A 15,053-nucleotide genomic window follows, 5' to 3' on the forward strand; every position below is an offset into this window, starting at 1 on the left:
CTTTTCATAAAAATACATGGACAAACAGAATCATTTTTGTATCCCTCCTTTAGCAAATATTCACTGAGGCGATTATACCACATGCGTCTAGATTGTTTTAGCCCATAGAGAGACTTATTTAATTTTATGGAGTAGTCTTCCCTAGATCCTGAACTATTTGCATTAGGCAAGTTAAATCCTTCAGGGATCTTCATGTAGATGTCACTATCAAGTGAGTTATACAAGTAGGCTGTAACAACATCCAACATGTGCAAATTGAGCTCTTCATGAACTATAAGGCTAATTAAGTATCTAAAAGTAGTTGCATCAACTACAGGTGAGTATGTCTCATCAAAATCAATTCCGGGTCTTTGGGAAAACCCTTGAGCAACAAGTCTTGCTTTGTATCTTGCAACTTCACCATTCTCATTGCGTTTTCGGACAAACACCCATTTATATCCAACTGGCTTCACGCCTTTAGGTGTTCGGACAACAGGTCCAAATACTTTTCTCTTATTAAGAGAATTTAATTCTGCTTCAATTGCATTTTTCCATTTTGACCAATTTTCACTTTGTTTACATTCTTTAATAGACCTTCGTTCTTGATTTTCGTTATAATTTATCACATTTAGCGCTATATTATATGCGAAAATATCGTCAACGTTGACTTCATGTCGGTTCCATTGTATTCCATTGGTGACATAATTTATTGAGATCTCTTGATTTTCATGTATTTCAGGTATCTGATTAGGTTCTTCTGGAACTGAAATATTGATTATGTTAGAAGGCTCTTTTAAAGTTTCTATGTCCTCGTTTGGACCATCTTTTCTTTTAGCTTCTTTCCTTGCTCGAGGATTTTTATCTTTGAAACCGACTGGTCTACCACGCTTCATGCGTGGTTGAGACTCGTTTGCAATATGAGATATATAGTCTAACAGGAGCATCCATTTTTATTGGAGCATTAGCAGCTGGTATGTATGATTTAGTCACACTTTTTGGATCAGTGAATGTATTTGGCAATTGGTTTGCTAAGCTTTGCAAATGAATTATCTTTTGAACTTCTAGTTCACATTGTTTAGTTCGAGGATCAAGATGAGACAATGAAAATTCATTCCAACTGATCTCCTTTTTCAGCTGCATTTTCTCTCCCCCTAGTGTTGGGAAATTTGATTCATCAAAGTGACAATCAGCAAACCTAGCTGTAAATAAATCTCCTGTTGTGGGTTTGAGATACTTTATAATTGATGGAGATTCATATCCAACGTATATTTCCAACCTTTTTTGAAGACCCATCTTAGTGCGTTATGGTGGAAGAATTGGAACATACACCGCACATCCAAAAATTCTTAGATGAGAAATATTAGGTTCTCGATAAAGAACCATTTCTAAAGGGGAGGAGTTATGATAACTTGTTGGCTTGATGCGAATCAATGATGCAGCATGCAAAATTGCATGTCCCCAAGTGGAAATGGGCAATTTGCATCTCATGAGAAGTGGTCTTGCAATTAACTGTATACGCTTGATAAATGATTTCGCAAGTCCATTTTGTGTATGAACATGTGCTACAGGATGTTCAATGTCAATCCCAATGGATATACAATATTCATTAAATGATTGAGATGAGAACTCAGAGGCATTATCAAGTCGTATTTTCTTGACAGGATAATCAGGAAAATGAGCTCTTATTCGAATCAGTTGGGCTAGCAATCTCGCAAATGCCTGATTGCGAGTTGACAACAAACAAACATGTGACCATCTAGTTGATGCATCAATTAAAACCATAAAGTATCTAAATGGTCCACATGGTGGGTGTATTGGCCCACAAATATCACCATGTATTCGCTCTAAAAAATTTAGATTTTCACTTCCAATTTTTGTTGGTGATGGCCTGATTATCAACTTCCCTTGTGAACAAGAGGTACATGAAAACTTATCAAATTGAACATTCTCTTGGCTCTTCAATTGATGACTGCAATGATTATTAATTATTTTTCACATCATTATAGACCCGGGATGGCCCAACCGATCATGCCAAACAACAAATTTATTATGATTTGTAAACTTCTGGTTTACAATCACATGTGCTTCAATTGAACTTATATAAGTGTAGTACAAACCAGATGAAAAGGCAGGTAACTTTTCCACTACACTTATTTTATCCAAATTATGTCTCGTTATATAAAGATATCCATTTAGACGAATATCCTTGAAACTTAGTAAATTCCTATGAGACTTGGGAGAATATAATGCATTCTCAATGTTTAAATTTGTTCCTCCACACAATATTACATTAGCTCTTCCGGAGCCTTCAATTATTTTTGAACTTCCAGATATATAGTACTAACACCGGTTTGTTGCTTTATCAAAGAAGAGAAATATTTTTTATCCTTAAAAATTGTATGAGTTGTTCCACTATCGACGAGACACATATCTCCATTATTGAGGTTAATGTTAATACCCATTCTATCTAAAAATGAACAAATAAGAGATAAGTATAAATGTAAAAATTAGATAATTGTAATGACTAGTAATGAAAGTTGAAAACACACTTAGAAATAAAACTTTTATTATCATTAGCATAAGAAAGATAAAAACATAACATAAACCCCCCCCCCCTGTTTTTTTCATAGGAAAATAAAAGGCACTCTTAAATATGATTATTTATTGGTTGGGTTCTATTTCTGGACACTTCCATCTCCAATGAGATGATCAATCTTTCCATCAGGATCAACAAAGAAATCGCAGCATCTAAGTGGATAACATCCATATTACCATAATCATAGTCATCATCTTCACATGCAGAATGAGTTTCAGCCTTTTTATCTTTATTTTTAAGTGATTGTTGGTAAAGATCAACTAGATGCTTTAGCGTACGACATGTACGACTCCAATGGCCTTTGCCTCCACAACGATAGCAAATATTCTCATTATTTTTGCTGCTTTGACTAATCTCATTCTTTCCAACATTTTTCATCTTCTGGTGAGAAAATGTGTTTTTGTAATCTCCATTGTGATTACGATTGAGACCACGACAACGTCCACGTCCACGTCCACGACCATGACCTTGCCCACGACCACGACCATGGCCACGACCACAACCACGAGTTTGTCCATAGTGATCATGTGTTGCTATATTCACTTCTGGGAATGGAGCACTACCAGTGGAACGGACCTCGTGATTTTTCATCAAAAGCTCATTATTTTGTTCTGCCACAAGCAGGCAGGATATTAAGTCAGAATACTTTTTAAAACATTTTTCGCGGTATTGCTGCTGCAGGAGCACATTTGATGCATGAAAAGTGGAGAATGTTTTTTCTAACATATCTGCATCAATCACTTTTTCTCCACACATTGTCAATAGAGAAGTAATTTTAAATACAACCGAGTTATATTCGGTTACAGACTTAAAGTCCTATAAACGCAAATGCATTCATTCGTAACGAGCTTTAGGAAGAATGACAACTCTTTGATGGTCAAACCTTTCTTTTAAATTGTTCCAAAGAACTTTTGGATCTTTTACGGTAAGGTATTCATTTTTCAGATCCTGATGAAGGTGGTGACGAAGGAATATCATGGCCTTAGCCTTTTGTTGATCAGTTGTTTCGTTTCCTTCTTTAATAGTATCTCCATGACCTTGGCATTTAAATGAATTTCGGCATCAAGGGGCCAAGCCAGATAATTTTTTCCCGAAATATCAAGAGCCTCAAAATCAAGTTTTGAGAGGTTCGACATGATTCTATCTAGAATACAGAAAAGCATAATCAACATTTAATATATATATATATATATATATATATATATATATATATATATATATACTATGACGAAAATAAAAATACCATTTTATTTAATAGCAACGATTACAAAACATTATAGTATTTTAACCTAAGTCTCTACCAAAACAAAAAGTAACCACACAAGCTAAGCCTAATAACGGTAAAACGCTAATTATAGCTAATCCTACAAAATCTTTTCCTAATTCTTCAATATGATTGAAAATGATGAAGAATAAAATAACAACAAGTAGAGTGATGCATAGGAGAAAGATTTTAGCCATTTTGAAAGTATGGGTAAATATTTTGAGATGTGAAAATTATGAATGAAGGTGAGTTATTTATAGAGTGAATTTTGTAAAAATGACCGTTAATTTCACTGTTCATAGCCGTTGAAAACACTGTTCATGACCATTGAAATCATTGTTCATGACCGTTGAATAATGAGAAAAATATTTTAAGTGTTAAATATCATCTAAGTTAGGACATGATTTTGTTTGTCTACAATACTACTCCTAGTCCAATCAGGCAAATGCATACAAGTGAAGGTATGAGGGAATGGTTGCTAGCTGGGGTTAGTATCACTACTCGAAATTATTTTTCGTGATAATATAATATATATGGGGTTTTAGACCTCCATTAAATATAAAAGTTAGTATCACTACTTGAAATTATCTTTCGTGATAATATAGTATATATCGGGTTTTAGACCACCACTTAAAATATCCACACTCATTATAGATCACTTGACGAGTTGCCAGTTTTCTATAATAAGAGGTAAAGTAATAATATTAATAATAGTCACTCTAGTTATAAATCACTTGACGGATTGCCAGTTTTCTATAACCGGTGCAGATAATAATAATATTAAGATGATAAAGATAAATGATATACATAGCAATATTAAGTAGTGATATTAAAGTGATGAGTATCGATAACATACGTAGCAGTAGTGTAAACTTCCGGTTAGAAACAATCGTGCTGATCACGTGTTATAAAACTAAATAAATAGAGAGAATGATAGAGAGAATAAGAGGAAGAGAGAATATAGGGAAATGTTATTATTCTCTTGGTATGTCACTAAATGTTACAAAGGAACAATATTTATAGAAGAAAACTAAGACACTGTTGTTTCATATGCACCGTAAGCTATTGTTCATAGGCATGTCATTTTCTTTCACCTATGCCAAGCTTTTCAATTTCTTTCTGTCACAAGTTGAAATTACCACCATATGCTACTATTCATATAGCATACAATGAGAAAAATTTGTGCATTTTCTTCTTTCCTGTGTTCACACATGCAATGGGTGTATAGCCCATTAACCAATTTGCTATTTGGACATCCACTATTAATATTTATAACATAAAGCAATTTTTACTAGGAGGCCTTTTACAATAATTTATTTTTGTTGCATAAATTTATGAAAATAAAAGAAAAAACATTCATGATTTGTTGGACTATAGAGTTGAACATTGGACAACAAATAAGATATCAAGCCTTCAAGTTTACCAACTCAACACGGAAACATCCATCCAAGAAAAAAATTCATATTATAAATTTATAAGTAAATTAAAATATTTTGAGGTCTTTTTCTGACTCAAAATCTCGAGGCCTAAAATCCCTTGCTTGTGTCACATGTCCCTTGGGCTAGCCCAAGTGGTTATAATCATAACCTCTCCAACTTCATTAGATTTCTATTTTGCGCCTCTATTATGCACACACCTTGTAAAGAGTGATGTACCTGGCAACATGTTCTGCCCGTTTCATAACATGCATTTTCTTTAATAAAGAAATATTAGATTTTGTCATGAACGAATGACTGGGTTTCTACGTCTCTTAGACATTAGTGTGATGCAGTGGTAATCATGACCTTTACAATTGCATCGGATTCCTATTCTGGTCCTCAAATATACACTCGCTTATCTAAACACATCGTGTCAAAGTGATGTGTCATATTGCATGTCTTAGACAATCCCCATTTTAGCTTTATTTTATAAATAAATATAAATTTTGTTGTTAACGGATGACCAGGTTGTCACATCTTTCAGACGTTAGTGTGATCTGGTTTAAATCACGACATTTCCAACTGGATCAAATTCCTATTGTGGTCCACAAATATACACGTGTTTGTCTCAACGCGCCATATAAGAGTTATGTATTCAGTTGTATGTCTTAGAAAATCACGACTTTAGCTCTCTATTATAAAAAAATATATAAGATTTTGTCATGAACATATGACCATGTTGTTACATCTTTTAGACATCAGTTTGATCTTATTTAAATCATCACCTTTGCAACTGTCTCATATTCATATTGTGGTCTTCTATTATGCACACGCCTTGATTTGTTGCAGCGTAGAGTTAAACATTGGACAAAGAGGATATGAGGCCTTCAAGTTTACACACTCAACTTAGAAAACATCCATTCAAAAAAAAAATTATGTTATAAATTTATAAGTAAATTAAAATATTTTGAGGTCTTTTTTTGACTCAAAATCTCGAGGTCTAAATCTCTTGCTTGTGTCACATGTCCCTTGGTCTGGGCCTGTGCTTATAATCACGACCTATCCAACTTCATCATATTTCTATTGTGGTCCTCTATTATGCACACACCTCTTTACACACCATGCAAAGAGTGATGTGCATTGCAACATGTTCCAACCAATCATGACATACATTTTCTTTAATGAATAAACATTAGATTTTGTCATGAACGAAGTACTGGGTTGCCACGTCTCTTAGACATTAGTGTGACACAGTTGCAATCATGGCATTTCCAACTGCATTAGATTTCTATCGTGGTCCCCAAATATACACTCACCTATCTAAACACACCGTGTCAAAGTTGTAACACCCCGTTTTCCCAACATAAAAATTTCATAATAAATTATCTGAGTTTTTCACATAAACGGAATGCTACATCTCTTTATCATAAAATCTTAACAAAATAGATAATAATTTATCCTTCAAAAATTCATCAACATAATATTTTAAGACTTTGCAGCGGATTTAGTTTAACAATAAAAATAGTCTTGGCACGCAGGCCTCATCATAAAAGTCTCATAAATCTTAGTTCAATAATAATTCTTAAACTTCAAAAAGGCAATACGTAAAGGAACAGAAAATAATATCAAAATCCCCATCCCGTTACGTATCAGAGCACCTAAGGACACAGTGAGAGATAGTCACCCACGACCGCAGCTAATCTTGATTACCTGCAAGTTACCCATACGAAGAGCAACATTTTCAAGCAGAAGGGGTGTGATTTCTCAAACACTAATATCAAGCTTATAAATCATAAATTACATTTAACAACTTAAATATCATTAACATATCTTAAACTTCATTAACTAGCATCGTTAATCTCTTACATTAGTCATATACTTCATCTTATATCATCTTAATCATAGACATACACATCATCATATAACACCAGTTACTAATCATAAACATCATCATACATCATCAAATAATAATCACAAACATCATCACATATATTAATCACAAACATCATCACATATCGTCAAATATTAATCATAAACATCATAGCATTATCAAACATAGCATTATCATAACAACTTCATAATCAAATTCATGGTCAGCTTCATAATCAAACATCAACATCAACTTCGTATTCAACTTATAAATCAATCTTAACAACTCGACATCTTAACCTCTTAACAACTCGACTCGACTATGCAACTTCAACTTCTTAAAATCATCTTAAATCATCTTGATATGCAAATGCATGTGGTACCATTCAACAACGTAAATGAGCGTAATTAGGCTCTCGACATGTGAGCACAAAAGGCTGCCGGGCCTAAAGCCCCCAACTTTAATGAGCACAAAGGCTGCCGGGCCTAAAGCCCCCATCTTTAATGAGTATGCAATGGACTCAACTCCTACAACTTAGACATCTTGAACTTCTTAAACAACTTATATGATTCCAATAATTTGGACAACTTCTTACGACTTCACAACTTAGACCGACACTTACAACTTTATGACATTAATGGTCAACAGCATCAAACGATAAACATTAACATCTTAAACATCGCATCAACATAAGCATCATAAATAACACATATTTAAATCACACATCTTCCAAATAGCACTTCATTATATAACACATCTTTAAATAGCATCATTATCAAATACACATCATTAAATAACACTTCAGTTATACATCATCAATTAACACATCAATTTCACATCATCAAATAATTCACAAATTACACTTAATCAAATGACTCATCAATTACACTTTGTTAAATAACTTATCATTACACATCTTCTTTATATAATTCTTTCTATAAATCTTCATCTAAATAAGTCCCTTGATTATTCTTTCCTCACAATTAATTCTCGGAATAAAATAATAATAACCATTTATAACCGAAGGCTCTAATAGAAAAATTAAATATTGTTAGTGATAATCCACCAATATTTTCTTATAAAATTGGAAAGGAAAACTAAGCCAATTATCAAGTCACATAAGCTAAAAAGGTTTATTTCCAAATCAATGTTTCACGTGATAACAAGAGAATTATTTATTTGTTTCATTGGATCAATTCACTTACAACATAGATACACCTTTATATCCCCCTGAAGCAAAGAAATTATAAAACATAAAGCACGCACGAGAGAAAGAACCAAGGAATATGCAGAAACAATGATTTTGAACTTCAAAACTAACACACAGGCCAACAAAACACAATATCGATTTCAACCACATTATATTTACAAGCAAATTGTTCGGTTATAAAATTAATAAAAGGATTTGTGAATTCAATTAAAGATCATCGATTCTAAATACGTTACGAATTCAATTAACTTGTTCTAAAAGGACTACTCTTGTAGTAGAGGTAACTCATTGCATAACTCTAAAGATACACCAGTGGCTTAAAATAAATACAATTTGCCTAGTTTCATATATATATATATATATATATATATATATATATATATATATATATATATATATATATATATATATATCCATCAGGTGAGTTAAAACCACTCATGGTTCCCACTTAAGCTTAAATTGAAAAGAAACAAAGTTACTGAATTGACATAAAAAAAATGGAATACACATAGGCATCGATAGACATATATCACATATGGACAGAATATAATTATATATATTATTATCTAAATTGGAACCTGTGAACAGATATGATAATGTAAAGCCATCGAAATATGAACGAAAAATCCCAATATAGAAATCAATTTAAGTCCTTGTGAAAATTAGTTTTTAAGATAATCAAGTAGAATAAATCAAAACTATCGTTGGTCATATTCCTAAACATAAAAAGGACAAACAAAATCTAGCAAAATCATGAAGAGAAAAATTCCAGTAAGAACCGATAACTAGCTACAAGCAATAATAACTTAGTTTTTTATTTACTTTAACATAAAACAAAACACAACGTATATAACCACAATTGATTCATGAATTTAGCACAACATAAACATGGTTTCACAAATAAACTCATACCCAAAATAACAACAACGATTAGAGCACGAAATTAACACCAATTCATCACCTAATTATCAATTCTCACTCAAACCCTAATTCTCATAATCTTACAAAACTCATCCTAAAACACGTTGGATGCTATATAATGATCTACATACTTAATATTAGTGAAAGATAGTCTCACCCTTACCTTAGATTATTTTTCTGAAATCAAAAGCAGCGTTCTTCGTTCCTAGGGTTCTCTTTATCTGAGTTCTCCTCTTTCTCCAAAAAGCGGTTTTTACGTAAATACTCTTTCTAACCTAAGCTTCCTTATTTATAATACTAATCACTCTTCCTAAATCTATTTAGGCCCAATAACTTATTCTTCTTTCTATTCTAACCTCCAATTCTACTTACACTAATAATTCTCATATTCTAATAAATAATAAAATAATGCCACATAATAAAATACTAACACCTCATATATATAAATAAATCACATAAATAGATTCTAACTTAATAAAAATAATTAAATAAAAGGAGGGCGTTACAAAAGTGATGTGTTCAGTTGCATGTCTTAGACAATCCCCACTTTAGCTTTCTTTTATAAAGAAATATAAGATTTTGTCGTTAATGGATGACCAGGTTGTCACATCTTTCAGATATTAGTGTGATCTGGTTTAAATCGAGATTTTCCAACTGCATCAGATTCATACTGTGGTCCCCAAATATACATGTTTCTCTCTCAGCGCGCCTTGTAGGAGGGATGTGTTCAGTTGCATGTCCTAGACAATCACGAGTTTAGCTGTCTATTATAAAGAAATAGATTATTTTGTCATGAATAGATGACCAGGTTATCACATCTTTTAGACATTAGTGTGATCCGATTTAAATCATGACCTTTCCAATTCTCTTTTATTCGTATTGTGGTCTTCTATTATGCGCGCGCCTTTTACAACACGCTTTGTAAAAGTTATGTGTTTGGCCGCATAGTTTAGCCAATTATGGAACGATGAAGTAGAAGATACTCTCGTGATTTGTGGTAACTCTAATTAATCAACCCAGTACTCAATGAAATGATTTTTTTTTTTCATGAAAACTTATTATTAGTTTCTTTTGTAAAAGATTGTATATAAATATTATAGACCCATATATAAAACTCCAATTCCCCATAACTGAAGGAAAAGCTTGTATTTGAAAATAAACCTCAAATGCCTTTTTAAAATGTTGTGTTTAGATGAAATGTAACAAAGCATTTTGGTATAGTACATATGAAACGAATAGTTTTGGACTTTCGCCCTTCCTTGGTCTCCAAGTCACATGCTAACTGTAGAATCGGCGTAGATGTAGACAGTGTTTAAGTCCATAAAACCCACACCCCCACTTTCTACTTGTAATAATTCATCCTTCTGATAAAATAAAATATTATATCTGTCAATCCCTTTGGTTAAAAATTATTATTTTCTTACATAACTCCGTCAAATATATAAAAGTTTCACATTTACATTTGCTCAAAATAAATTAACATTTGTTAACCCTACAAGTCCCAATCCGACTGGGAAAAATATTGAAATTGTTAGGTCGGACGTCGTGACGAAGTTCGAATTATGGTCCATCCACTTTTGTTAGTAACATGATGACCTCTCTAGTGAATGATTTGTAAGTACATTGTTAAATATTGAGTATTGAGCACTACTGTGAACTCTCGAAGCTCAATTAATCTAAACTTTTTATTAAAAAATTTGAAATTTTTGAACGCCCTTCTCAAGATCTTAAGTTCAACTCTTCTCAATGTCAATTTCGGTAGAATAGTTTAACTTTTCAAAAATTTACATCTTATTAAATGAATTTTTTTTTTGTGAACATCTTATTACTTTTTTCCTTAAAATTAATAACGCATCTTACAATTTTAACAGATTAATTATTAAATGATTTTTTTGTGTGAATATCTTATTATTATTTTTCTTAAAATTAATAACTTATCTTACAATTTTCACAGATTAATTATTTCCCAATAGTACCCTAACCGCCCTAGTATATTTTACAAAACAACCCCTAAAACCCCACACACATCTTTTTTTATATGCGCGTGTCCTTAAATAATTTCACTCGTCGGAAAGCGATGTCTGACGGTGGAAGAAAACCATTTCCCGTCGTCTACAACGACGGCGAAACCGAAACCAACCTCGGAATCGTCATGGTGTACCCCACAACAAATATTAAAACTCTTCTCTCCAAACTCAGTCACAAGATTGGAATCTCACCGCATCAGTTTTCCGTTTTCATCGCCGACCAAAGCAGTGACCGGAAAATCCCTTTCACCGCTAAGGTCAGCATCCCCGCAGTGGTGTGTGACAACGGCGCGTATGGTTTTTACGTGAAGCGGTGTGGGAGTTATAAGGATGCTTTGGTGAAGAAGAATATGAACTTGTTGGAGAGAAATATGCTTCAATGCCGTGACGGTGGTTCCCGGCCGGTGTCTGTGGCAGAAGCTTTGGTTTTTGAACGTGGTGAAATGGAGAGAAGGATGCTTAGGTTTAAGGAGGAAAGAGAGACGTTTTTGATGAGAATGGGAAACAATGTTGAGTCTTTTAGAGTGGAACCGACGATGAATGATGGCGGAGGAAGCCGTGGAGGAAGAGGTGTGTATTGTAAGGAGTGTGTGTTGGCGGAAGTGACAAGGACAAATGCTGGTTTCCATTTGTGTGTTCGTGATGAGGTAATTATAGGGTTTAAGACGTCGGTGGGACCTATTTGCCGACCGGTGAGAAATTCCGACGATGATGGTCACTGAGTTTTTTACCTTTCTCTTATCTATTGAAGAAAGGTAAAAAATTTCAAAAAATGAATGATAAAAATTGTGCATATAAAAAAAGGGGGGAATGCTCGTCTACGATATGGTATACAATAAGTAAAGAAAGGTATACCATATCCATAGTTATTATGTTAAGACATTGAATCAATTTATCTTTTGGTGGGTATATAAAGGGGTTTTTTAATTGTAATCGGATCCCACGCTGTTACTGCGTTAACGTTGTAATGGTTTGGGCCGTCCGATCAAAAATTAACGATTATGATCAAAACTGTGTGAAACTGTATATGAAAATCTGAACCGTTAGATTCCATGGCCAAGATTGTGTACTGCGTGAAACTGCGTGGAGCAGTTCCGGGTCCGTTTTTAATTAAATGAATATATCCTTCAATGTTAAGCTTTTGTAGAGGGAGAAGGGTGAAAATTGCTTTGTTTAATGATTGTATTGAAGGTTAGAATTGAAGAGATATAGATAGGTGAATTATTGTAAGGATGTTGTCAAGTTGTTACTCTAGTTTGAGGTTGGTGTATCAATGAGCAAGTTGTTAAAATGTGTGCTCGTAAGATGAAGAGCAATGCTTCTTCCTCTTTTTGCAATGTAGATCATATGAGTCCAATCTACATTTGAAATGAGACTTGTACCTTGTAATTGAAAAAAATATTAGATATATAATTGTAATACTAAGTTTAATTTAAGTAGAACTAAGTGGATTGATAAGGAGATTTATTCTTTTATGCTCGTTACTAATAAAAAAGATTATGCATCATTGTTCTTTAAAGCAATTCTCTTAATACACAATTTATCTTTTTAAACCAATTCTCGTAAGGCTTAGTTTCTCCTCCATAGAACCTGTCAAACATGAGAAAATAACAATAGGCAAATAGGTGGAGTCAAAAAGACATATTTGAAGTTAAAGGGAAAAGGGGTTTGATCTCAAGTTTTGGGGCTTTTTCACGTGATGATTTTGGTTTTATTTAGCCTTATCCCTCACGAATCTCAGATTGTCTAGCATATTTCTATCTTTCTTGAATTAACGTGGCCACCAAGATCATAATATCCGGAAATGACTCACGAGAATATAACTTGACACTCATCTATCTGAATAACACTTATATAGATAAATGAAGAGAAAAACAACACAGAGAGGTGATTTCGAGGTAACAAATGACATAAACCACATCTGAAAAACGTTGGAGTTTCTCTTACTAAAAAAAAATTAGGACCGTAAGATTTATCACTTTAATATTCAAATTATAATCATCATTCACTGATTCAACTAATTTAAAAAATTTACTAATTTGACAAAGAACTTTTTATAGTGAATGAACTAAGAAATTGATTAATTAGAAGTTATCCTAATTATTTAAATGAATAAGTAAAATAAAATGATAATAATATATAATTCAAAACAACTGCAATTAGGAAAACAATATGCAAGTCTTACGTTAACAAAATAAAATCATGGAACATCTTAACAAGAGGATCAAAATTGTGAACTGTAGTATAAGCAAGCAGTTGTGCACGCTATAAGCGATCTTAACCATCAATTTGAAATTGAATGGTTCAGATTACACGATAAAAAAAAATTAATTTTAAACGATATTAACTGTAAATCTGAGATTGAAATGTTAAGATGCAAATTTTTTAACATTGTAAATGCACTAAATCTATACCAACTGCTTGTATATTTTGGATTCAACTTTCAAGTGATCATAAATTTGAGAGGCTATTATTTTGGTATAATTTATCATAAATTTGAGAGGCTATTATTTTGGTATAATTTATTGAGAAGGAATTTTTCGCATGAAACCCAAACAAGTTACTAATACATAAAGTGTTGCTCAAATTATTTATGTTGTAAAGACTTGGACTTTGTAACCACACATCTAAGATGGCTGTAGAATTCATTAGTGTCACTCTTATTAATAATTTTTTTTGCATTCCTAAAATTAGAAAAGAAGAAATATAGATAATAGCAGTGTAATTAAGTAATTGAATAACTTGAATATATAGATAATGTCTTCTTTGATAAAGACATATAAAATTGAGTCATGAACGAGTGACTCAATTTTCTCCAGTCTTTTAAACTTTAGGTTTAATTGCAGTTTTAGCCCCCTAACTTTCCCAAACTTGCGATTTTGGCCCCCTAAGTTTTGCACCTGTGGCAGTTTTTGCCCCAAAGGCCAATTTTGACTTGGTCTACGCTGACGTGGCACCCTAAGTGAGGTGCCACGTGTTATTTTTTTAATTTTTTTTTTTGGCCTTGGGGGACTAAAGCTGCTATAGTTGCAAAACTTAAGGGGCAGTTTTGTAGTTTTTTTTCTTAGGGGACCAAAATCGCAACTTCGTGAAAGTTAGGGGGTCAAAACTGCAATTAAGCCTAAACTTTATTGTGACATGGCTATAGTCACGATTTCTCCAATTACATCATATTCCTATTATGATCTCATATTTTGGCAAGCGCCTCACTCCACGCATTTTTTTAAGAGTGGCGTGTAAGAATGCATGTTCTAATTAAGGAATTACAACACCAGTTTTCTGTAATAAAGAAATAAAATACTTAGTCATGAACAGAGGATCATGTCGTCACGTTTTTTAGACATTATTGTGATGTGGTTTAGATCATAACCTTTCCAACTGTATGAGTCCCATTGTGGGCCCTTATTATGCGCGCGTCTCTCTTAACGCGCCTTGTAAGAATTATTTGTATGACTATGTTCTAACCAATTACAATATGATACGACGATGTAGAATATATTCTCACGATTTAGGTATATATGACGAATCAATCAAGTTTTTTTTTGAAGCAATCAACCTAGTACATGATGAAGGATAGTTCTTACATAGTCAGATATAAAAATCCAGCTCATTTAGGTGCGTGCACACAAAGGTACATTAATCAATGTTTTCAATAGTAATAATAATATTTTCTTTCTTTTTATATCTACCGTTTTCCATTTGTATGTGTGTCTAAATCAATTAAATTTATGGTTGTGCCATACAAACACTGCTTTCAGAATGGAACTG

General features: G+C 32.9%; 1 protein-coding gene across 1 annotated transcript; it reads left to right on the forward strand.

Annotated features, from left to right (window-relative positions):
* Positions 1-11,305: 11,305 nt before the first annotated feature.
* LOC146955595 (uncharacterized) lies at positions 11,306-12,612 on the forward strand. Its single transcript, XM_085722294.1, has one exon. It carries the CDS (start codon positions 11,336-11,338, stop codon positions 12,005-12,007), a length of 672 nt encoding a protein of 223 aa, XP_085578420.1. The 5' UTR covers positions 11,306-11,335; the 3' UTR covers positions 12,008-12,612.
* Positions 12,613-15,053: the final 2,441 nt, after the last annotated feature.

Source organism: Medicago sativa, chromosome 1 (assembly GCF_051527215.1).
Source record: "Medicago sativa cultivar Bolivia chromosome 1, Bolivia_mono, whole genome shotgun sequence".
NCBI lineage: Eukaryota > Viridiplantae > Streptophyta > Magnoliopsida > Fabales > Fabaceae > Medicago > Medicago sativa.